The sequence below is a fragment of the Sebastes umbrosus genome, chromosome 3 (genome assembly GCF_015220745.1).
Source record: "Sebastes umbrosus isolate fSebUmb1 chromosome 3, fSebUmb1.pri, whole genome shotgun sequence".
NCBI classification, from domain to species: Eukaryota; Metazoa; Chordata; class Actinopteri; order Perciformes; family Sebastidae; genus Sebastes; species Sebastes umbrosus.
In genome coordinates, this window is record NC_051271.1 from 18339221 (window position 1) to 18362529 (window position 23309).

At 41.6% G+C, this 23309-nt stretch overlaps 1 protein-coding gene across 1 annotated transcript in view; it reads left to right on the top strand.

The window, feature by feature from the left end:
* The window catches only part of LOC119485793 (collagen alpha-1(XI) chain-like), a 54613-nt gene that overhangs the window by 14100 nt on the left and 17204 nt on the right, over positions 1-23309 (top strand). The window contains exons 2-32 of the mRNA XM_037765561.1: positions 1876-2043; positions 2149-2240; positions 3175-3296; positions 3444-3606; positions 4566-4688; positions 6437-6556; positions 6632-6760; positions 6889-6936; positions 9361-9402; positions 9578-9640; positions 9731-9805; positions 10404-10490; positions 10609-10665; positions 11372-11425; positions 11539-11592; positions 13334-13387; positions 13478-13531; positions 13615-13668; positions 13752-13796; positions 15261-15314; positions 16120-16164; positions 16739-16792; positions 16879-16923; positions 17000-17053; positions 18680-18724; positions 19250-19303; positions 20379-20423; positions 20601-20762; positions 21573-21626; positions 21736-21789; positions 21886-21930. Of these exons, the coding sequence (XP_037621489.1) occupies positions 1876-2043; positions 2149-2240; positions 3175-3296; positions 3444-3606; positions 4566-4688; positions 6437-6556; positions 6632-6760; positions 6889-6936; positions 9361-9402; positions 9578-9640; positions 9731-9805; positions 10404-10490; positions 10609-10665; positions 11372-11425; positions 11539-11592; positions 13334-13387; positions 13478-13531; positions 13615-13668; positions 13752-13796; positions 15261-15314; positions 16120-16164; positions 16739-16792; positions 16879-16923; positions 17000-17053; positions 18680-18724; positions 19250-19303; positions 20379-20423; positions 20601-20762; positions 21573-21626; positions 21736-21789; positions 21886-21930 (2315 nt within the window). The remainder of the gene's footprint in view (positions 1-1875; positions 2044-2148; positions 2241-3174; positions 3297-3443; positions 3607-4565; positions 4689-6436; positions 6557-6631; positions 6761-6888; positions 6937-9360; positions 9403-9577; positions 9641-9730; positions 9806-10403; positions 10491-10608; positions 10666-11371; positions 11426-11538; positions 11593-13333; positions 13388-13477; positions 13532-13614; positions 13669-13751; positions 13797-15260; positions 15315-16119; positions 16165-16738; positions 16793-16878; positions 16924-16999; positions 17054-18679; positions 18725-19249; positions 19304-20378; positions 20424-20600; positions 20763-21572; positions 21627-21735; positions 21790-21885; positions 21931-23309) is intronic.

The following is a 23309-nucleotide window of genomic DNA, read 5'->3' on the forward strand; positions in this document are numbered from 1 at the left end:
GATCCTTGTTTTTGTTGTTCATCAGCTAGTCAATTACTTAGTCTGCTGTTTGGTGCTGGGTAGGAAATGCATAGTGTGTTTATCAGAGCTTGTTTGCTGAAAATGGCTGTCTGTGCAGCTGGAAAAGAGGTTTCCAGTCGAGTTAATAAGAGCAATAAGCTTTTGAGTCAGAAAACTCCCAAATGAGCTAAAAGAGGCTAAAAAGCTCTGTAGGGTGTCCGATCCATCCATCCATCCATTTGCTTATCCAGGGCTGGGCTGCGGGGGCAGCAGCCTTAGCAGGGAATTCCAGTCCTCCCTCTCCCCAGCAACGTTTTCCAGCTCTCCCTGTAGAGTGTTTGGATCCATTGTTAACATAATCGAACGGTGCAGCTTTAACTCTTTAAATCAATGAGCAAAGTTTGTTAAACTAAAGGTAACCATAGCAACAGTACTTCTGCTTCAAGTTACCAATAATCTCTTTGGAGATATGGATCTTGTTAAGTGTCCATGGTATAAGGCTGCATTCACACCAGATCAGGCGCTGCGGCGATTCACCGCAGGGTTGTGCGGCGGTGTGGGAGAGTCACGTTAATGGCCCATTGACTGCGATGATTGAAGTCTTTTGTTCCCTCATGGCTGGGTTGTACAGCCGGTTACGCAATTGGCCATCGCAGTGTGACGTCGGATTGTGTTTCTCCAAAAGTTGATTCTGTTTCTACTTTTTTTTTTTTTCGGCGCCACCTGTGGCCCAATCGCAGCCCAAACGCACTACCCCCATTCAAAATGAATGGGAGAACTTGTGTTTTTGCTGCACCGCCGGATTTGGTGTGAATCCAGCCTAAGTGTGATAATACACCCTGAGATATCCTGATAAACAGATAATGCAGTTTTAGAATCAGGTTTTAATCAACTTGACATAACTTCCCTCAGTCTCGTTATTGGATAAAGTAATTTTTGCCCTCATGTCTCAGCTACTGCAACTCTATTTCAGATTTATTGAAACTACCTCCCTGCTTTTATTCAATTATCTCAGTCCAACAATATCTTAAAGAAGCAACTGAAAACATATGTTTACTCATTGGTTTTTAAAGGCACAACGAGTAGGATTTTCCTAAAAAACAAAATGTATAGACTGATACAAAAATAATCCCTCTCAATCATCACTTATGGCCCACTAGAAGTGTGTGGTGGTGTCTGTTTCTGCATAGAACCTGCAGCCCTCTGCCTGTTTATTCTTATTTTGCTGTGTTTGTGTTTCATGTCATCAACCTCTATAAAAGCCATATCGTAAGCACTTATCCAAGAGGAAGCTACGAAAACTTTGAACACAGCGCCGTAAAAATGCAGATATAACAAAGTGAAATGCCAAAGCTCGTTCCAAAACGAGAGTGAATCTAGGATTGGCTTTCACCTGCTGGCGAGCACCCGAACCCACGTTGAGCCGGGCAGGAGGGGCCAGCTTTGAAAGCATTTTTCTTTGTTTTCTGCATCATGACAAAGGGTCTCTGCTCCTGATGTGGTGACTCTGTAAAGCTGGGGTTGGGACAGAAGGCCGGCCAAGACAGCGCTGACTAAAGGCTCTTTCGGAACAGGAAGCGGGAAACTCAGCAGCATCTATTTTTTGCTGCTGCAGCTTGAGTTTTACCGAATGTCTGCCGCTGGAAGCTGAGCAAATCACTGCTTCTGGAGTGACCTGTGCAGATCACTTTCGGGTTTGAAAGGGCAATAAACTTGGCTTTTTTCAGTAGCTTAAACCTTGAATGAAGTGCTCTGTGCATGCATACTGTAGACACCCTCACAAACGAAAGTGCTGACCAGGTGAACACCCTGGTGAGAAACAGCAGATCCAACCTACCAGTCCTCTCAGCCATACTGTTTCTCGTCTCTCTGCAGCCGATCCTATCGATGTCCTGAAGGTCCTGGAGCTGTCGGAGGACATGGAGGGCGTGTCGTTGGAGTCGGGACTGTGCACCAGCAGGCAGGGACGAGAGGAGACGGACCTCTCCTTTAAGATCGACAAGAAGATTCAACTGAGCGCGCCCACAAATCAACTCTTCCCTGGTAATCTAACGCTGTGTGGGCTTGTTTGGTGGAGTAAATAACCGAGTGTTTATGAATGTATCTGGTCATTGAGAGCCTGCGTCCTAATGTGTGCATTCCCTCCAGATTCACCATTCCCTACGAACTTCTCAGTGATGACAACAGTCAGAGCGGTGAAAGGCTCACAGGTCTTTCTCCTCTCCCTGTACGACCCGCAGGTACGCATCATGCACGCTGTGTCAGGCTGTTGAAACCAAACTTACACTTAATGCTGATTGTTTAGCAGCTCTGCTCTCTGTCTCCTACTGGGGTCAGCATCACATGTGTTTTTTGCTAAATTGTGTTAAAGATTTGCCAAAAATGTTTGCTAAATCTTGATTGAGAGTGCACATTAATATTATGTTTTTGTTTTTACTTTATTTGTATTCTCAGCAAAATCATATTACAGATTTGTAAAATTACATAAAAACATAAGAATAAGTGAAACATAAATAGATAATAAATAAAATATAAAAAAAAGTTAAAGTTACAGTGTGTAGGATTCGACATCTAGCGGTGTGGTTGCAGATTACAACCAGCTGAGTACCCCTCCGTTCACTCCTCCCTTTTCAAGACATCAGTAACGTGAGCCGCACAGTGCAAAACGTGGTAACGCCGTTTGCCTCGCTCAGAGGTCATCCTTACCATAATAACACTACTTTAGGAGCAACGGAAGTCAGATGGCCGTTGGCGGTACCACGGTTTTGCACTCTGCAGCTCACGTTAGTAATAATAATAATAATAAAAAAGACACACACACAAACATACTAACCAATTGGATTCATAGCAAATAAAGCAACTATACATCCCCATACAGTATCTATCTATCTTCTAGGGGTTAGAGCTATAGGTAAGTTGGGGTTATCACTACATTAACAAGCCTGTCTGGATAGTTGGACTTATCAATGATTAATATTACATTTATATGTAAATGTTATGTACATTACATATCCCATTTACACTGATCAACATACAGTACACTCTACCAAATATGAAGAACCAGAGTACAAAAGCTGGAAATTGTCGACATGTTTTTGGTTGTCTGACATGAAAACAACGTCTCCCTTTACCTGTTATTATTTTATCTCATCCCTCTTTCCTTCCGTCCCTCAGGGCACACAGCAGCTGGGCGTGGAGGTTGGCCGTTCTCCTGTCTTCCTGTATGAGAACCACGAGGGTCAGCCCCCTCCAGAACTTTACCCCACCTTTAGAAAGATCAACCTGGCTGATGGCAAGTGGGTAACCACACACTAACACACACACACACACACACACACACGCACACTTTTGTTTTTTCAAATTTTGACATAAACTTCAGACACAAAACCTCAAAAAAAAAAGTTGGACAATAAGTGACTTTCTTCTTCTCTCCTTCCTGCCAGGTGGCACAGAGTAGCCTACGGTGTGGAGGGCGAGTCGGTGACTCTCTACCTGGACTGTGTCAAAGTGGACACCCTGGATCTGCTCAGAGGTCACGACCCCCACGTCAGCACTGAGGGGGTCACTGTGTTTGGAACACGACTGCTGGACGAAGACGTGTTTGAGGTGTGTGCATTTACTGGCATGTTATGTATTAAGACATGGAGCGGAAATGTGAATGCAGATTAAACTCTTTCACCCTGTGAAGTGTAATCTCATTTGACTATTGTAAAATCTAATAAAAAATGACAACACACAATAAGTTCCTTGTTGTGCGGTGAGGAAATGTCTCTGCTTGTTGCTGCTTGTCCGATTTATCCATCAAATGATGACAAATATACATAAAGGCATGTCTCCCTACACTGCCCTCCAGTGGTCGTGAGGATGTACTGCATCTTTACCTCTGATCCAAACCTTCAGTGCTTGAACTTGACAAAGCTGCAGATGATTTAAATGTATAAAAAACGCTTGTAGATGCACTATAATATGATTTATTCTCCCAGCTCATCAGTAGTCATTGCAGAAATTAACACAGTCCTACTTAAGCTCACAAAATGCTGCTAATTATTCACAATAAACACTGGAAAACTCCCTTCCAAATCTGTAAAGCCTTTGTAGACTTTTATGAGTTGTGTTTCTGTTGTGTCTTCAGCAGTGTGAGGTTATTTATACAGAACTGAAGGGTGAACTTTGACCATTTGTTTTCAGTGCATTGTCAGGTGGTCCATCTGTTTAACTGAGCAACTCCCAGCCCGTGTTTGGCTTGGACTCCCGTCCATGTGTGTGGATGTGTGAGCGAGAGGGAGGAAGAGTTTGTGTCCGTCTGTGGACTTAAACGTGCGGACCGAAGCTCTGGAGACGATTAACTACAGAGCAGCCATAAAAGCAGCCTCACTTTGATCCGACTAAATGAACACATACAGTCAAAACTAAAGACATGGGAGACAGATGCTTGTGACATGTCGGTCATGTAATTAATGGCATATAGTACAGTGGGGATCGGTGACATAATGTGCATTCCTGATATGGTTTCACTAATATGTAGTCGCAGCTCAATTATGTTTGTCTGTGTTTTTGTGACTCAGGGAGACATCCAGCAGCTGCTGATCGTCGATGACCCCGGAGCTGCAGAGAGGTACTGTCGGGACTACATCCCAGACTGCGACGCACCTTTACCCTACAACAGCATATTAGCAGAGGCCGTGGAGGTAAGCCCCCATCTCACAGCCAATCACAGAAGGTAGAGACAGAGAGTTGAACCACATGTCAGCCTCAACGCACGTGGCAGAGCAATGGGACCCCGATAAAGCCTACCATAACGCATGCCGTGAGGCATCTCAGGTGTTGAATGTTGTAAATCCAGACTGTCGATTTGAAAGCAAAGGAGCCCCCAAGGTTTCATCTGTAAGATGAGATACTATTACTCCTGTAAGAGGAGAAACTATTACAGGTATTTATGGACAGTGCAGAAGGCAGATATGACAAAAAGACGAATGGTTTAATTATTTTCAGACATAGATTCACACGAGAAAGTCCTCCGGGTGACATAAATTAAATGATCACTGTGGGCTGCATGAAAATATCTTACTAGTAGTTTCACTTTGAGAAGCATCACTCAGATGCCTCCAGTTGTTTATTTTCTTCCTGTCTGCTTGATACTTCCATTTTAAAATATAGTTATAATTAATAAAGAGCTACCATCATAATGAGTTCTCACCCTCTCCTTCTTACTGTATTTATTAGGGCTGTTGATTGATTCAAATATTTATTCGCGATTAATCGCATGATTGTCCATGATTAATCGCAATTAATCACACATTTTTATCTGTTCAAAATGTACCCTAAAGGGAGATTTATCAAGTATTTAATACTCTTTTCAACATGGGAGTGGGCAAAATATGCTTGCTTTATGCAAATGTATGTATATATTTTTTATTGGAAATCAGTTAACAACACAAAACGATGACAGATATTGTCCAGAAACCCTCACAGGTACTGCATTTAGCATAAAAAATATGCTCATATCATAACATGGCACAACAACAGCTGTCAGTGTGTCAGTGTGCTGACTTGACTATGACTTGCCCCAAGCTAGATGTGATTATCATAAAGTGGGCATGTCTGTAAAGGGGAGACTCGAGGGTACCCATAGAACACATTTTAATTCACATATCTTGAGGTCAGAGGTCAAGGGACCCCTTTGAAAATGACCATGACAGTTTTTCTTCGCCAAAACTTAGCGCAAGATTGGAGCGTTATTTAGCTTATTTTGTGACGAGCTAGTATGACATGGTTGGCACCAGTGGATTCATTAGGTTTTTTTCTAGTTTCATATGATGCCAATATCTTCACTCTTTAAAGCTGAACCCGCTACAAGCTAAAAATCTTAAGTTCCTAAGTTGATCTCTTTCTCTTTATCCTTTGCTCGTCATATTACAACATGCTTACATGGGTTTGTGGTCCAGTTGCCAGGTTCTTTGTGCCAGTGCTCCACACTCCTGGCAAAAGTTTCAAATCCTCTTCCGCTGCTGCTGTTTGATTTATCGTCTGGCTTACAGCTCTAAACACACCTGGTTCATTGTGTTCAGTTGTTTTCTTGTAACACCACCAGAAAAGCAATCGGCCAACGGAAAACATGGAATTTATTATTCATACATTTTTCTATTCTTATGACACACCAATGAAGCCGTCATGCTTAAACAGGCTATTGTGAAGGAACTACAATAAAAAGCTGTAGCCGTGCCATGTATTTCTTGGCTTTTTCATGACATCTTTCATGTAACAGAGCTCTCAGCCAGACAGGACTACTGATATCTCAATAGGCATCCTCTTTGTCCTAAAACTTACATTTCTGTTCATTGGATCAATTATATTAATTCATTTCAATGTTCTGTATAAACAAGATGTTGCTTACAGTCATGCATCGTCTCTGTTTTGATTCCTTTATGGTCTTCAGGTGGAGAGAGTACCTAAGAAACACGTGGTGGAGGAGTTTGAGGAGTTTGACTACAGTGACCTCTATGAAGACTTCTCTGTTTCCTCGGTGACAGCAGGCCCTAATGTCACCGAGTACGAGGTGAGACTCTGAGCATGGACTTGGCTTTCTGTCTGTTATTTCCTGTTTTTCATTATCTCTGTGTTTGTTGGGCAGATCGTAGAGTACGAAGACTATGACAACACATCAGATTTCTACCATGTGAACGAGTATGAATACGAGGAAGAATACGATGAGCGTTACGGACCGGCCGAGAGGGAAGGGGAGTTATCTCTTAACGCACAGGTACCATCCAAACCGTCACACACCAAGAGTTTGTGCAGTTAAGGAATCCTGTGTAGAGAATAGAAAACTACTAACTTATTCATCTATTTCATGTTGTTCACATGTCTGCATCCGTCTCCTCTCATCAGGATATACCAGAGAAAGGAGACAAAGGAGAGCCGGGCATTTTGGGAGCGGTGAGGAAAACACACCCAGACTTAAACACATACACAACCACAACGACAACAACAACAACAACGGGGCTTGATATTGTTGAATCTTAAAATGTTTTGAATACCGACTGAAACGTGTCCACAGCATCAAAAACTATCAAGTAGCAGAGGAAAGGCATCGAATGCTTGGTCCAAGTCTGAGGCTTCGGTCGAATAGTTGAATAGTAATTTAAATTAAACCGTTCAATATGGATATTTCCTATGTGCAATAATGTGAATTCAACCGTTCAGTCTGTCTTCTTATTATATTTTGCTTTTTTTACTGTTAAATCATATATTATAGATCTATCTTGCTTTTTTATCTGATGCTTATAATATAGAGAAACTAAATGGTCGTCAGTGTCCACTCATATTTATCAACATAAATCCCATAATTATGAAAAATAATTGTTAAATCAGTGCAGGATAGGCATGATCGTTTATTTTTATGAATGGCAGAATGGTGCGTCGCTTTGATTGTGGGACGGCATTATCTCCTTTCCTTTGGTAAATGATGGTCCAGTGTATCCTATGCTAAAGGAGTTAAGAAAGGAAGCATTGAAGCACCTTTCCTTAGCATTTAGAGATTTTGACCGGCTTTTATCATGGCTGTTACTTAGATACTTCTGGGTCATTTCACTCAGTTAGGATTCTTCCTAAGCAAAAAAGACTATTCAACCGCAGCCTTAGTCTTGTTTACTTATTCTTTGATCAGATATTCCATCCATCCACTATCTATACTCGTTGTCCGGTGCAGGGTTGACCAGATATTTCCTGATTTGGATGAGGAAAATAACTTAAGACCGACTGCTTAAGACAACAGTGATGGATCAGGAGATTTGCATACTTTTTTAAATGAAAAAAAGGAAAATCAGCTCACACTTCTCAAATTACAGGGTAACTTCAGTGTTTTTCAACATAGACCCTATTGTCCCATGTTTTTGTGTCTAAGTGACTAATGAGGACAACAATTTCTGAAAATTGGTCCGGTATTGACGGATAACTTGTAACTGGCAGCCGCAAAACGAGCTGCGAGGGCAAGTGAGCAGCGTAAAGTTACGTTCACTAAAATGCTTGTTTTTGCCACTGACGGGCTCAGATTGTTATTATAAGTCTAACAACATTATAGAAAGGACCCTACAGAGAAATAAAACATTTTTCGGACCTTTCTCTTGATCCGGTCTGTTTGTTATTGTGTCCAGTCCTGCTCAATGAGGAGTCTCGTTGTGAAATCTGAATATCCGTATACTCTGGCTCAAATAAATACAAACGGCCATTGAATTCAAAGACCTCATCCATGTTGTGGAAATCACCTAAATATTCAGCTATGACATTGAACATCTTTTAGATAACACTAAGCGACACTTTCTGTACTCCAACACAACAAACTCTGCCCGGCTGCCGCTCACGTTTCCACCATGGATGTATTCCACTATTCCACCGTTGTCTTCCGGCGACACGTCACTTCGCCAGCTCTTACAACGAGACTTCTCCTCCAGCGAGACTCTTTCCATAATGTTGTCAGACACTTATAATAATCAATCAGAGCCTGTCATGGCAAAAACAAGCACTTCTAGTGGACCTAAATGACGGTGCCAGCTTGCCCCAATAGCACCATACTGCAGCCTGTGAGCAGCTGCCGTCTGCAGCGCTCTCCCTCAATACTGGACCAATTTCAGAAATGATTGTCCCTATTAGTCAGTTAGTCACAAAAACATGGGAAAATAGGTTGAAAAATACAGAAGTTATCCTTAAAGGTATTCAAAAAGATATAGATCCAGCCCGACGGAGAAAACCAACCGACATAAATAAGTATCAGCGTACATGTTGGCCAATAAGAAACAGAAAATTGCAGATACAGAAATGCCAAAGATGTGTTTGAGGTAAAACGTTGATGACTGTTTAGAAACCAGAGAGCTCTGACAAGTATGGATGGATGATATGATGATATAAATACCATCAAACAATAAACGTTTTTCTACCGTCAGAGATTTTGTCATTCCGTTCACACCGTGGTTATTATCACTTTAATATCTCAGGTTGTATTAGCAATATTCAAATTTTATGTGATTTTTGCATCAATGTTAAGAAGTATGTTGTTTTTTCAGGTAATTAATTTGCTGAATAAACCAAACACTGATGTTCCTGACTGATTATTTAATCCATGAATAATTTCTCAATTGATTTTCTAGAAAATTTATAGGAAATATGCATTAAAATGCCACTAGTGCATTTCACACAATGAATAACATATAACACAATATATTAAAGTTAAATGTTAAATGTCCCACACATTTCTTAACATTTCTTATTGGCTCTGTTAAACCCTAGTAATGGCCTCAAACATCCTGTTTTGATTCTACACCTTAACCAAACAAAAACAAGTTAATGTCTTTGAAATTTCTACAGGGAACGCAGATTACAGGACCATACGGGCTGCCAGGACCTGAGGTGAGTGAATTTTGCTGCATGCCATGTAGCTTGAAACACATTTTTCTGTAGTATTCAGGTAAGACACCTGTGTTGCATGTGGGGAAGGCAGACACGAGTGCAACTGCAGTGACTTTTAATATGGAAACAGAAGATTGCAATTAAATATATTGGCTTTTTGTGTTTTTTTATACAGGGAGAGGCCGGGCCTTCTGGAATCACAGGACCAGTAGGACCTCGAGGAGACCCCGGGGAGCTGGTGAGGACTGTCCTCTGTTTGCTGTGGGAGTGACTGAGTCCACCACATGTTGGCTTGTCTCCATAACTGTCCTCCTCTGTGTCCTCTCAGGGCCCTCAAGGGCGGCCAGGCCTTAACGGAGCTGATGGGATACCAGGTCCACCAGGAAACATCATGCTCATACCGGTAACGTGAAGAAACGTCTGTGTTGCCTGAGGCCTTACGAGCTGCAGTGATGTTGCTATGGCAGCTATTTGGTCCTGTTAACCCTTAACGGAGCCCCGGGGCAACTAGGAATGTTTGAATGACGTAACATCACCTGCCCTCACTCAACTTAACAGAGCCCTTATAAAACATATAGTCTATATAGATGTCAATCAAACATTCAATTTAGCATTTCAATGTGTGACTTGATATATTTGTTTGGTCCAGTCGCTGTGTCAGTCAGCTGTGGCTCTTTAAAACTTAATGGGGTGTTTGTTTGGGTTGACATCTGGTGACCGTGAAGGCCATAACATGTGATTCACATCATTTAATGGTTCATCAAACCATCCAGAGACGCCTCGTGCCCTGCATGGAAGCATCTGCATGTCATGTTTCTCCACTTCAAGTTGTTCACATTTTTCCTTTCATTTCACCCTCCTGCAGCTTTTTTTATGCAAAACTTGAATAGCAATGCTACAAATTGGCCACTGGGTGGGGTATTGAGTTTGACTTAAAAGCATATTGTGTGTGTGTGTGTGTGTGTGTGTGTGTGTGTGTGTGTGTGTGTGTGTGTGTGCAGTTCCAGTCAGGTGGTGGTGGTCCAAAGTCAGGGACTGTGGTTTCTGCACAGGAGGCGCAGGCTCAGGCCATCCTGCAGCAGACCAAGGTACACAAACTTCTGAAATATTACCGTCACGTCCTAAACACACAGAGAGAGTGATGTGGAACTACTGCAGTGTGTGTGTGTGTGTGTGTCCCTGTCTGACTTCTTCCTCTTCTTCTAGCTGGCTATGAAGGGACCTTCAGGGCCGCTCGGCCTCAGGGGAAGACCTGGACCACTGGTGAGTGAGATTTGCCCGCTGCTCGATTTTCTCCTGAATCAGAAGACGTGGAGGTGAAGGGGTGAATAATGTGTTGGAGAATGTACTGCTGGATTTTTTTCTTCAAGATTAAGTACAATAAAGGGATGTATCGTTTAGTCACGCTACTCCGCTACTTAGTGGAAAATAGGGCTTTGGGTATCATCCCATACAGAGTACCGATCCAATACCAGTGTTTAATATAATAAGCTGTATGCCTCACTGTGTGGAAGTGACTGGGCTCATTATTTTATGTGTAAGGCAACATCAGGCTTGACATTGCTTTTTTTAACTTTGTAAAAGTAAATGTAACAAATAAATACATAGATATAGATTTAGTTAATTGCTATTTATTATTAAAATAATACATTTTGCACCAGCAACTTGGTAAAAATCATTCAAAATTAACAGGAATTACAATTCAAGTGTAAACCTTTTTAATGCAGCAAAAATTGGTCAAAACTTAAAATTAAAATCCCAGTATATAATGTATATAAAACTGTTGAACATAATCGATATCCGATCCAGCTATTTGGAAAAAACACTTTGGTGGACATAGGCCCTACAGGTCATTAAAGTTCCTGCAGTTTAAAAGTCCAATATTACAAAGATTCATACAGAGCACGCTTACTAACACACACTTGTGCAGACAATGGATCCTAAAGCAGACCTTTTTTTGTCTCCCCAGGGTGCACCTGGTCCCTCTGGGCTGAAGGGGACCAGTGGAGATTCGGGGCCACCGGTGAGTTAGCTGGTTGTCATGGCAACACGCTCAGCACCTCACTCCATCTGTATAACACTTGAACTCATTTGAGAACCAGCTCAACTGCTCTCTTTCCACCTCCCCCCATCCAGGGTCAGCCAGGATTGTCAGGTGGCACAGGTCAGAACGGACGAGGCGGGAAAAGGGTGAGACTATTTACTGGAGTCTTTTGTAAACAAATATCATACATGGAACAGTACATGCAGTGGAAACCAATTAAAGTGATCACATCTGTTCGGGTCAAATTGATCACTATAAGCGGATGATTATTATAACCAATTCTTTTTTGTTTTTCTTTATTTCTCATGCAGATTACCATCTAATTGACATTTCTATGTTTATTACATGAATGTAAATTAGGGCTGTGAAAGTTAACGTGATAATAAGGCATTAAAGCAAATTCGTTTTAACGCCACTAATTTCTTTAACGAATTAATGCAACTTGTGATTTTTAGGTTGTAGCGGGCTCAGTTTTAAAGCTAGAGTGAAGATACTGGTATTATATGAAACTAGAAAACCTAAAGAAATTGTACCATCAATGTCATACTAGCTTGTCGTGAAGGAGGAAAAATAACACTCCAAACTTGCGCTAAATTTTGGTGAGGAAAAACTGTCATGGCCATTTTAAAAGGGGTCCCTTGACCTCTGACCTCAAGATATGTGAATGTAAATGTGTTCTATGGATACCCACGAGTCTCCCCTTTACAGACATGTCCACTTTGTGATAATCACATGCAGTTTGGGGCAAATTATAGTCAAGTCAGCACACTGACACACTGACAGCTGTTGTTGCCTGGTGGGCTGCAGTTTACCATGTTATGATTTGAGCATATTTTTTATGAGGGACAATATTTGTCATTGTTTTGTGTTGTTAATTGATTTCCAATAATAAATATATACATACATTTGCATAAAGCAAGCATATTTGCCCACTCCCATGTTGATAAGAGTATTAAATTCTTGACAAATCTCCCTTTAAGGTACATTTTGAACAGATGTGTGATTAATTTTGGATTAATCGCGATTAACTATGGACAATCATGCGATTAATTTGCGCCTAATAAAAAGTAATGAAACGGACCGCTTCGTTATTTACTGGCTCGCTGCCAATCCTTCTGCCTTTTCCCTCACCAAGGACACTCTTGATGTGAGGCTGTGCCAGCTTTCAGCTGGCTGTCACTGCAGCGCAGGTGGTGCATGCAGATGAACGGCCCCCTTTGCCGAGACTCCTTGGTCACTCGCCAGCAAAAGGACTGAGCTCTGGGTGAAGTGCGGGGCCGTTGGTGCACTGGGTGGCCGTTGGCGCAGAGCTGGTTGGGGACTGGCAGAGTTTCACTTAGAAGGCATTACATGACCGGGCATTATCAATCTACTTGACGAGGGGCGGCTTCAACTACAAGTGCTTTCCCTGTGCGCATTCGTCATCTGTAAGGCAGCCTGAGGAACACCAAGTGTCTCTGCTGCATCTCTTTTTAATCAGAGAAAATTACTTTCTTTTTTCCCGTCATGATTTCAATGTGCACGCAGAACCAGCCTCAGGTAGCGCAGCTGAATCGCAGACGGGTTGCTGCGAGCCGCAAGGCAAAGTATCAAGGGAGTAAAGTAAAAACAATATACTGTATATAGAATTACCGTAGTAGTAACTTTTTTCCCATATGTTTTCATGTATGAAAAGACCCAAAATGAACACTGTAAGAGGACTACTTTATTTCCTACTAGCAAATTATTTAAACAGCATTTATATACAGTATATACTTTTTGACCCATATAACCGTGATCACTGTGAGCGGTTGATCACTTTAGTCTTTTCTCAACAGCTCAAACAGTTACAGTAGGTCAAAGTGAGGAAGCTACCGTGTCTAACTTGTGTCTGTATGTGTTCATTAGGGTCGAGCGGGTACAGATGGCGGCCGTGGTGCGATAGGAGAATCTGGAACGAAGGTGAAGAAGAACTGATGTCACAGTCACACTATTCACTTCCTGACTGCTCTCTCTTATTAAAATATAAACTAATCCATCTCTTCTTCTCAGGGGGATAGAGGGTTTGACGGCTTACCAGGTCTCCCTGGAAACAAAGGGCATAAAGTAAGTTATCTGGCTGAATAAGTGATAAGCATATAATTCATAATACTGATACTGCCAACTTCTGTGTCTGTGTGTTTTGTCAGGGGGACAGGGGTAAACCGGGTCTTCTAGGTCCTTCTGGAGAGCCAGGAGAAAAGGTAGGAGCGTATTCATATTTATGCAAGTTCGTGTTTGTGTTTGTGTATGTACAACATGTATTCATGTTTGTTGTTGTTCTCAGGGCTCTGAGGGGCCGTCTGGGCCAAGAGGACAACCAGGTGATGCTGTAAGTGTTAACACACAATTAAAAACACACACACACACACACACACACACACAAACACACATACAGTAATATACAATAAATGACTCTGTGTATCTATACATATGAGGACCCTCGTTTACACAATTCATCCCTCTAACCTTTAAACATGCCCAACCCCAACTCTTACCCTAAATTCAACTTAAAGGAATGGTTTGATATTTTAGGAAATATGCTTCTTTGCTTTGTGTTAGATGAGAAGATCAATACCACTCTCATATTATGAAGCTACAATCAGCAGTTGGTTAGCTTAGCTTAGCATAAAGACTGGACACAGGGGAAAACAGCTAGCCTGGTTCTGTCTTAAGGTAACAAACTCAGCCAACCAGCACCATTAAAGCTGACTGTGATTTCACAAGCCAACATTTAGTCTGTTTTAATTGTACTCTGGTGCAGACCAAAACAACAAACGGTCCGAGACCACCTCTTGGACCGTTTCCAAGTGAACCCTAGTGCAGTTTGATTGCAATGAGAACATAATCCGACCCAATTACAGGAAGTGAACCAAATCGCAGGGGAGTACGGGCTTCCTGCACGGGCTTATGTTGAGATGGACACAGGTAAACGACATGTTAACATGAGAGGGAGACGACTGACCTGGACTTCTGCAGAAGTCTGAAGTCTGAAGGCAGCTCTCGAGATCCAAAAGATAAATTTGTTCCTTCGTAAAGCCACTAAGCAAATTATTTATTTATTTGGTCCGCCCTAATTACATTTCCCGAAATGTCAAACTATTATAACTAAATAACGAGGGCTGCAACTAACGATTATTTTCATTGTTGATTAATCTGCCGATTATTTTTTCAATTAATCGATTAGTTGTTTGGTCTATAAAATGTCAGAAAATGGTGAAAAATGTTGATTTCTCAAAGACCAAGATGACGTCCTCAAATATCTTGTTTAGTCCACAGCTCAAAGATATTCAGTTTACTGTCATAGAGGAGTAAAGAAACCAGAACATATTCATATATAAGCTGGCAATTAATTAAAAAAAATAATTGTTGCAGCTCTATAACTAACACTAACTATCTCCAGACTTTCTTTTTATTCCATGACAAAGTTACACATGTTAACAAAAGAAATCCCTTGTCTCCTAATATACAAAAAGTCCAAAACACACTTACTTATCTGTCTGATTGTACCTGTTACGCTGCCACACACAAATAGACACCCATGCACTGGACTTCTGTACTTAAATATTAACATAAAAGATTCTCTCATCCCATTACCTTAACCCTAAAACTAAGTCTTAATCCTTAAACAACCTACTGAAGAAGTGAGAACCAGCCAAAGTATTCAGACTTTTCAAAAATGTTCTCACTGATCTAATAATCAAATTGGTCCTCACGCGGATAGAAGTATAAGGGCACACACACTCAATTACATGTGATTATATCTCATTAAATGTAACTGTGATGTGTATTTCAGGGTTCCAGAGGTCTGAACGGTCCCAGAGGTCGTGCTGGACCCTCAGGCCAGCCTGTGAGTGGGAAATATACAGTTCTTTATACATACCAACTCTGCACACACACATACACGCACACACAGGCACGCACATATTCATCTCTACCCTTGACAACAGTAAAAGAGAGACCAGTAATTATCCTGCTGTCTCGCCTCTGTGTTCATCCATGCAGTGAAAATTGGGCTCTTCTCACCACCAACATAAATCCAGCTGTGGTGCCACTGTCAGATGATGCCACACGATAATGCCTAATCACGATGTTACTGCGGTTCTCCGTTTGTTAACATCATGTTATGGGTATCTCATCTGATAAAACGACCGTCTCTCTGCCAAATCTCCAAACACCCCCGAGCAGTTTCTTTCTAATTTGCATTTATAGAAACACAAGTTAGCACTTGTAAGAATCTGACAGCACACCCAGGAAGCACTTCCTCACTTGTGTAAAATACATATTTGTGCTCGGTTTTGGTTAATGAAGCATTAAATGCCTCAAGCAAGGAGGCGGCGTAGCCAAAACCAACAGGGTGGCTCATAATTTTCAGTTTCATTTAGCTGTTGTCCCAGGAGGCTCATGTTACAAGCCTCAGGAATAAATCTGTTAAAGATACGAGGCAGTGCACTCTCCTTATATCTCTTCCTCAGACAGGAAAGTTTTAGGAATAGAGGCTATAGCCAGAAAATAAAAGCCATACAGGGGATTTATTACTTACAGTATAGAGCTGGCTGCTTTTAAGAAACATACATTCACCTGCAGTGTCTTATCATGTTTGTACTTGCACTCAAGGACGCAGAAGTATTAACTCCTCCTCTCTTTCCTCGCAGGGCATTCGAGGAATTGACGGGGTTCAAGGTTCAAAGGGAAACTTCGTGAGTATAATTTAGGTAGTAGTAAAGAAAGAGAGTATAGAAGCAAAAACACAAAACTCCGGTGACAACAGCCGCTAGATGGAGCCATTTTGGACTGAAAACGCCAATGAGTCTATGTATAAAGAGACGTCTGTAAATCAGAGGAGTTTGAAAGTTTGAGATTACTCTCAAAATCAGTGTGCTGGATTTTTCTAACTTCCATTTACGTCCATCGCTCACTTTAAACTCCTCTGGGAAGCGGCCGGGCAAAAGAGTTTAATAAATAAATAAGTAAGTAAATAGTTATAATAGTATGCATATTTATAATATTTTTACTGTTCAACACAGGCCATTTCGGTAGAGACATTAAAATTATGACAATAAAATAGAAATAATTTTGTTTTACTTTTGTACAGCTCTTTGTAGGCGGACGTTTAACTGGCGTCCGGTAGTCGTTTTCAGTCCAAAATGGCGGAAACACTGCTCTGTTGCTGGGCGCTGATGTTGCAATGGAAAGAACAATTGAGTTTTACTTCTTATCAGTAGAGCCTGTTAACAAATAACTTCCCATGACATCATTTCATGTTTGTAACAGGGAACCGTAGGAGACATCGGAGCACCCGGACAGCAAGGCAACCCTGGCATTGTGGTACGAGCAGAGAACAGATACTCACAGAAATAGCTCAGTTGCCTTAATGCATACACAGAAACACGAATGCTCCATCTCTCCTACAGGGTTTTCCTGGTCCTCAGGGGTTAGTAGGACTGCCAGGAGAGAAGGTACGACACTTTCTTTAGAATTTTTCATTTTGGGGTGAAGGAGATCATGTTTGATTGACTGCTCTTTGTTTTATAGGGGCCTCAAGGGAAGAAAGGGATACAGGGCTTACCTGGAAACGACGGGCCCTCAGTGAGTACATGCATGTTTGTACTCATATACGTCTGAAGACTGTTATTGACTTAATGCATTCCTTAGTCCTTAATCCTAACCTTAACATCACAACTACACGCCTAATGCTGCGTTACAGAGAACTGGAGGTCGGAATTTTCCCATTTGAAATTCCCAACTTCTGACCTCCAAGCGCTCCAGGTGCCAAACGTAAACAAAAACCTTGGCTGACCATGACAAAACTGATGTTTCTTTGGCAATTGTACACACAATTGACCTCTCGGCATTGATGCCGCCACAATATTTGGGGCATTTTTTTATTTTTCCGAATAACTTTTGTGCAGAAAAGATAACTTTCAGAGATTTGTTTAGCGTGACCAGCTACCGAATAATAACAAGGCAACATATTTTACATCAATTTACATGCTTAGATGAGTTTTTACTGTATGATAGCATGTATTATTTTAATTAAACACAGGGAAATATACTATACGTTGCCTTTCAGTTGATGGTTCAACATTTACAATGTGCGCCTCCTTTGTTGTGTAGCATCAGAGAACTGTTTCTTTGTGAAGTCGGGGAAATGTTAGATTCAACCTGGTCAATTTCAAATTCACAAGAAACTGCATGTCCACTAATGCAGCCAAAATGTTCATGTACACAATGATCCTCCCACACATCACATACAGTCTGACAAGTTGAGGACACGTCAGTGAAACCACGCCAAAGCCAATAGAGTCCCTGTACAAACAAACAATAAAACAAGAAGCCACAAGGATACCATCATTGTAATATTTTTTAAAGTACAACCTACTAAGCGGGGTAAATTATGCTTAAATACAGGAGACTGTGTCTCGTTTTTAAAATATTACACATCATGGCTCCTCCACCACTCCGTACTTACATCACATTAAAAACCAGCCAGACTATTAGAGCAACAACTAGAGGAGATTGTCTTACTCCAGAAGACAAAGTAGTTTTGGCCAATCTGCTTTTTCTGTCAGAGCCTCCCAGCACTGGAACAACTTACCACAATAAATAAGAAACTGTGAAAACTACCACTCCTTCTCCACAACATTAAGAGCCTGGTTTACTAGAAATCAAGCTTGTGAACATTAGAACAGTGAGACGTTATTTATCGTCTTATTTGTTATTATTGTATTTAGTGTAAGAGCTGCTCCTGCTTAGTGTGTCGCTGTACAGTCTACATATTCACCAGTCCTAACATTGTTGTCATGCTGTCTGTTGATTGTTGTGATGCTATTGTTTCTCCTGTGTGTTATAAGAACTGTCTCTCTTGTCTCTATGTAATGCAGGCTCTGTTCATATCTGCATATTTTATTTTTCATGGCTTCTATCATTTATTGTATTTTCAATACGGTTATTCTTAACGTCTGTGTTTTAACTATTGCCTGCCCGGGGACTACAGATGAAAATTAGCCTTTCAGGCTAACTCTGGCATATTTTCAGAAGTGTTATCAATATGCACTGTCCCTGTCAAAATACAGTAATAAACTAGTCTAGATGGATTTGCCCCAAGTTTACAAGTAGGAACTCTTTTTCTAGTAGGAGGTCGGAAATATTCTAGATTTGAGTTGTCTGGAACGCCACATAACTACAGATGTTAACATGTCCTCTTGTTATCAGGGTCACCCCGGAAGAGAAGGTACTCCAGGTGAAAAAGGACTGCCGGTAAGTCTGTCGTGTGCATGTTGTGTTGTCGTTTAGGATTAACCCTTTGAACTCTGCAATAGAAATGGTCCAGCAGTGCCTACATTTGTATTTTTGCTTATTGTGATGTCATTTCTTGGAGTATCTTCAACTTCTTTGCATCCCTAAAATCTGTACAACCTAAGCTAAAAGGTCATATGAGTCAATAAACCATAATAATTGTCAAAGGTATTGAAATTGTGTCATTAATGTAAAAGTAAAAAAAATCGGACATGTTTTTTTCATAAAATGTTGCTAAATAAACACACAAAACATATTGATCCGAAAGATTTCTAAATGCAGAACCAGACTAGCTGTCCCCCCTGTTTCCAGTCTTTGTGCTAAGCTAAGCTAACACAGGCTGCTGGCTGTAGCATCATATTTAACTGACAGATACTGCATAAGAGTGGTATCAATCCTTTCATCAAACTGTCAGCAAGAAAACCAATAAGCATATTTCCCCAAATGTCGAACTGTTCCCTTTAATGTGTGTGTGTTCATGTGTAGGGTCCTTCAGGAGTGCAGGGCCCTGTTGGATACCCTGGACAACGAGGAGTCAAGGTAGGAAATGCTAAACCCTCCTGTTATTTTGTAAATACCCAGTGACTCCAGTTTTACTGATCCTCTGGCTTTAACATCTCCTGATGAATTTCATGATCCTCTGTCGGTTTAGGGAATCTTTTGAACACAGTGTTTCCCACAGGATTTGTGAGACTGTGTCAGAGTTAAATGCATCAATCTGGTGCACTTAGAGAGCAAAATAAAGACGCTAGATCTGTTGAGAACTTTGAAATGTGTGCTCTAGCAGTGGTGGAATGTAACTAAGTACATTAAGGCTACTCAAGTACTGTACTTTTAGCGTGAAACGGACAGGCGGTTCGGTGCGGTGTCAGCAGTGATGCTGGCTTTGTACCGGACCGTTGTGGTGAAGAGGAAGCTGAGCCGGAAGGCAAAGCTCTCGATTTACCAGTCCATCTACGTTCAAACCCTCACCTATGGAAAGAAGGAGATCACGAATACAAGCGGTAGAAATGAGTTTCCTTCGTAGGGCAGCTGGGCTCAGCCTTAGAGATAGGGTGAGGAGCTCAGACATCCGGAGGGAGCTCGGAGTAGAGCCGCTGCTCCTTAGCGTCAAAAGGGGCCAGCTGAGGTGGTTCGGGCATCTGATCAGGAAGTCTCCTGGGCGCCTCCCTTTGGAGGTTTTCTGGGCACATCCAACTGGTGGGAGGGCCCGAGGTAGACCCAGAACACGCTGGAGAGATTACATATCTTGTCTGGCCTGGGAACGCCTTGGGGTCTGGAAAACGTTCCTGGGAGAGGGACTGCTAAGCCTGCTGGACCCGCGACCCGGCCCCAGATAAGCGGAAGAAAATGGCTAAATGGGACGGTTGTCCATCTGAAAATATGGCTCTATTTTGTAGTTCTAGAAACTTTTTTTCAAGCCATCACCACCTAGACGAAGCATTAAGCATATTATGGTTTTCACTGCCAACAGTCAGATAAAATGGCAAAGCATGCTAGCAGTTTGATATGCTTGCCACATCTTGAAGATGTCATGGAAACAGGCAGTGATATTATATCACGTTTTGTGTTTTCTTGTTGACTTCCTGATTGTTTTTTCTCTCCCGTTTGACAGGGAGCAGATGGAATCAGAGGATTAAAGGGAAGCAAAGGCGAAAAGGTGAGCGAGACAGAAAAATGGTTCAGTCTGAAACCATTCGGGATGTTTTGTTGTCTGAAAATAACATATTACCTCCACAGATCAACGTCAGTATGCAGACCATTTCTCCACTATCTGTCTAAACTGTCTTTTCTTTCTTTCTTTCTTTCTGTCTCCTCCAAATCCTTCTGTCTGCAGGGGGAGGATGGTTTCCCAGGGGCCAAAGGGGAGTTTGGAGTAAAAGGGGACGTCGGAGACAACGGAGCCCTAGGTGGCCGAGGAGAAGACGGGCCTGAGGGGCCCAAAGGACAGATGGGTCCTCTAGGAGAAGCTGGCTCTTCTGGTACTTCAGGAGAGAAGGTACACCACAAAATTGATAAAAAAATATCATTAAAGGGACTATTTGTAACTTTCAGAAATGCTTGTTAACAGCGACACCTGTGGCCTTGAACTCAACGAAAGTCAGCGTCGAGCTCACGCTTGCTCGCTCTAAATAGACATGGACGAGCACCGCTCAACACAGTGAGGCGACACACGTCAGCTAAAACCCACAATATCACTCTATATTTCAGCTGCTTGGCAGTAATGTTAGCTGACCAGACGAAGGTCTCTCCATGAATCACTGCTGATCCTAGTGTTGGCTTTTCCTGCCTCAGCGCAGGCTCAGGCAGCAGGGCTACTCAACGAGTTACGTTATCGCCTCCCGACCGCAGCCGGCAGCCGCAGGGAGACACCGGCACCCGGTCGGTAACGAGACGACAACGTAACGCGTGGAGGAGCCCCGTCACTTCACAAGACACGGAAAACCTCTGTTGGTCTGGAGGAGCTGCAGCATTTATTTCTGCATAAACGTCCCCTGTACATTCACTAGATATTCTCAGAGCTAAACTAACTCTTCTACAGTGTGGAGTGAGCGCGCGTTCACGTCTAGTAGAGGTGGAGCGAGTGCGCGAGAACGCGCGCTCTGTCTGAGTGAAGTTAAGCAGGCAGCGGAGACGAGGCTCCGGCCACATGCGAGCGCGCATATGCGAACGCGCATGTGTGGCGACCCACGACATTTATACGCTTAAAAAGTTACAAACAGTCCCTTTAAATATTCTTAAACTTGTATAAGAACTTCTTAAACTTGTACCAGACGAGTTAAGAGTCAGACTGTGTCTCTCTTTTTAGGGGAAACTGGGAGTTCCTGGGCTGCCAGGATATCCAGGGCGACAGGGGCCTAAGGTAAAACAAATAAAAATAATCTCTGATGGATTAAATGAATGTAAACAGGTTACAGATATAGAACATATCATTTATACTAAGTGAATACGTGCGCCTTCTTCCTCTTCAGGGCTCTGAAGGATTTCCTGGTGCACTGGGAGCTGCAGGAGACAAGGGGAAGAAAGTGAGTAGAGGGTTTAACATCATGATGATATTGAATCAGGAAATCAGACTTTTCCTATTAATGTCCTCTAATAATGTCTTTTGTGGTGTTACCCAGGGTCCTGCAGGACAAGCGGGAGGTGGAGGCCAGAGGGGTCCGAATGTGAGTGCTGTGTCTCAAAACATTCCCTAGTTCAGTAGGTAATGAATTGCACAGGGAGATATTTTTGAAAAAGGCAAGACACAAGCCAAAATATTTACTACAAGCAAATCAAGAAATGTCCAGAATGCACTTTTAAAACCAGGTGAGTCAGAAGACTAGAAACAGAGAGCTGAAGTCCTGCCCCCTCTCCTAGCCATCCTCTCTTTCATTAGCATTTGTAACTCAAGGGTGATCTTCACTCTAATCTGAAAAGCTGGAACGCAGTAAAATATAACACCTTGTAAAAGAAATGTATTAGCATTCAACCTCAGGATGCTAATGGGATATTGTACGTTGTTGTTGAATTCAAATTGTCCATTTACTGTATCTTGGTTAAAATGACACAGTGTTAAATTGTACCATCCAGTACAGCAGTAGAGTAGTAATACATTCAGATTAGGTATGAAGATATTTGGAGAATATGGAGTAACATCACTAGACTTCAGGTTCACTCTCACTGCTTTCATCATAGCGTCGTTTGTGGCCACAGCAGGCAGCTGTTTACAGCTAAAGAGCTCTAAAAACCACTTCCTGTCCAGCACCAAATGGCAGACTCAGTTAGCGACTAGTTAATGGATATAGTGGAGCATTTAGCAGCTAACGAGCCGGATATTTCCTTCAGGATATCTCTATTTATCACCCTATAAATCAGAAAATACTGTTGACAGCAATAAAAAAAAAAAAAAAACTCTCTGTCTCAATGTTTTTATGAATAAAATGTTCTATAAATCAGGTTATGAATGATATACGAACAAACCCCTCTATAAAGACCTTCAGAATATAGATAGGAATGAAACTGGAAAGTTTGGTGTATGTAAGTGCTACTGAATTGATTGATTTGATGATTTCTGGCTCAGAGATTGAGAAAAACATCATTTTGCGAAAACTTGTAAATTCCATACATTTTGCAAGACTCTAAAGATGAATAGGGTAAACAAATTTAAATAACAGATATCACTATGAAACTTCCCCAGTTAGTTTTCTGAAATGTTATGTTTAAATATGTAAATGAGGCATTTTCTAATGCAAACTTTTGGTGAATTTAGGAGAAATCTACAAACACAAAAAGACAAAGTAGTAAAATAAACACCTAAATGTGTATTTTGGATGTTTTCTTTCCACTAGTCTGAAAGTAATAGAAGCAAAGCAATTTATACTTTTCAAAACTTTTCATAATTTACCTGAGTTATGTTGTTGATGTTAGCCTTATCATCAATGTCACCTTAAAGTCACACTTCTGCAGATCCCTGAGTCATCACTGTGCTCACTGAACCAATAAGTCCCTGAACGCGTCACTGTATAGTGATTCACTACCTACTGAACTGGAGATCTGTTCGAAT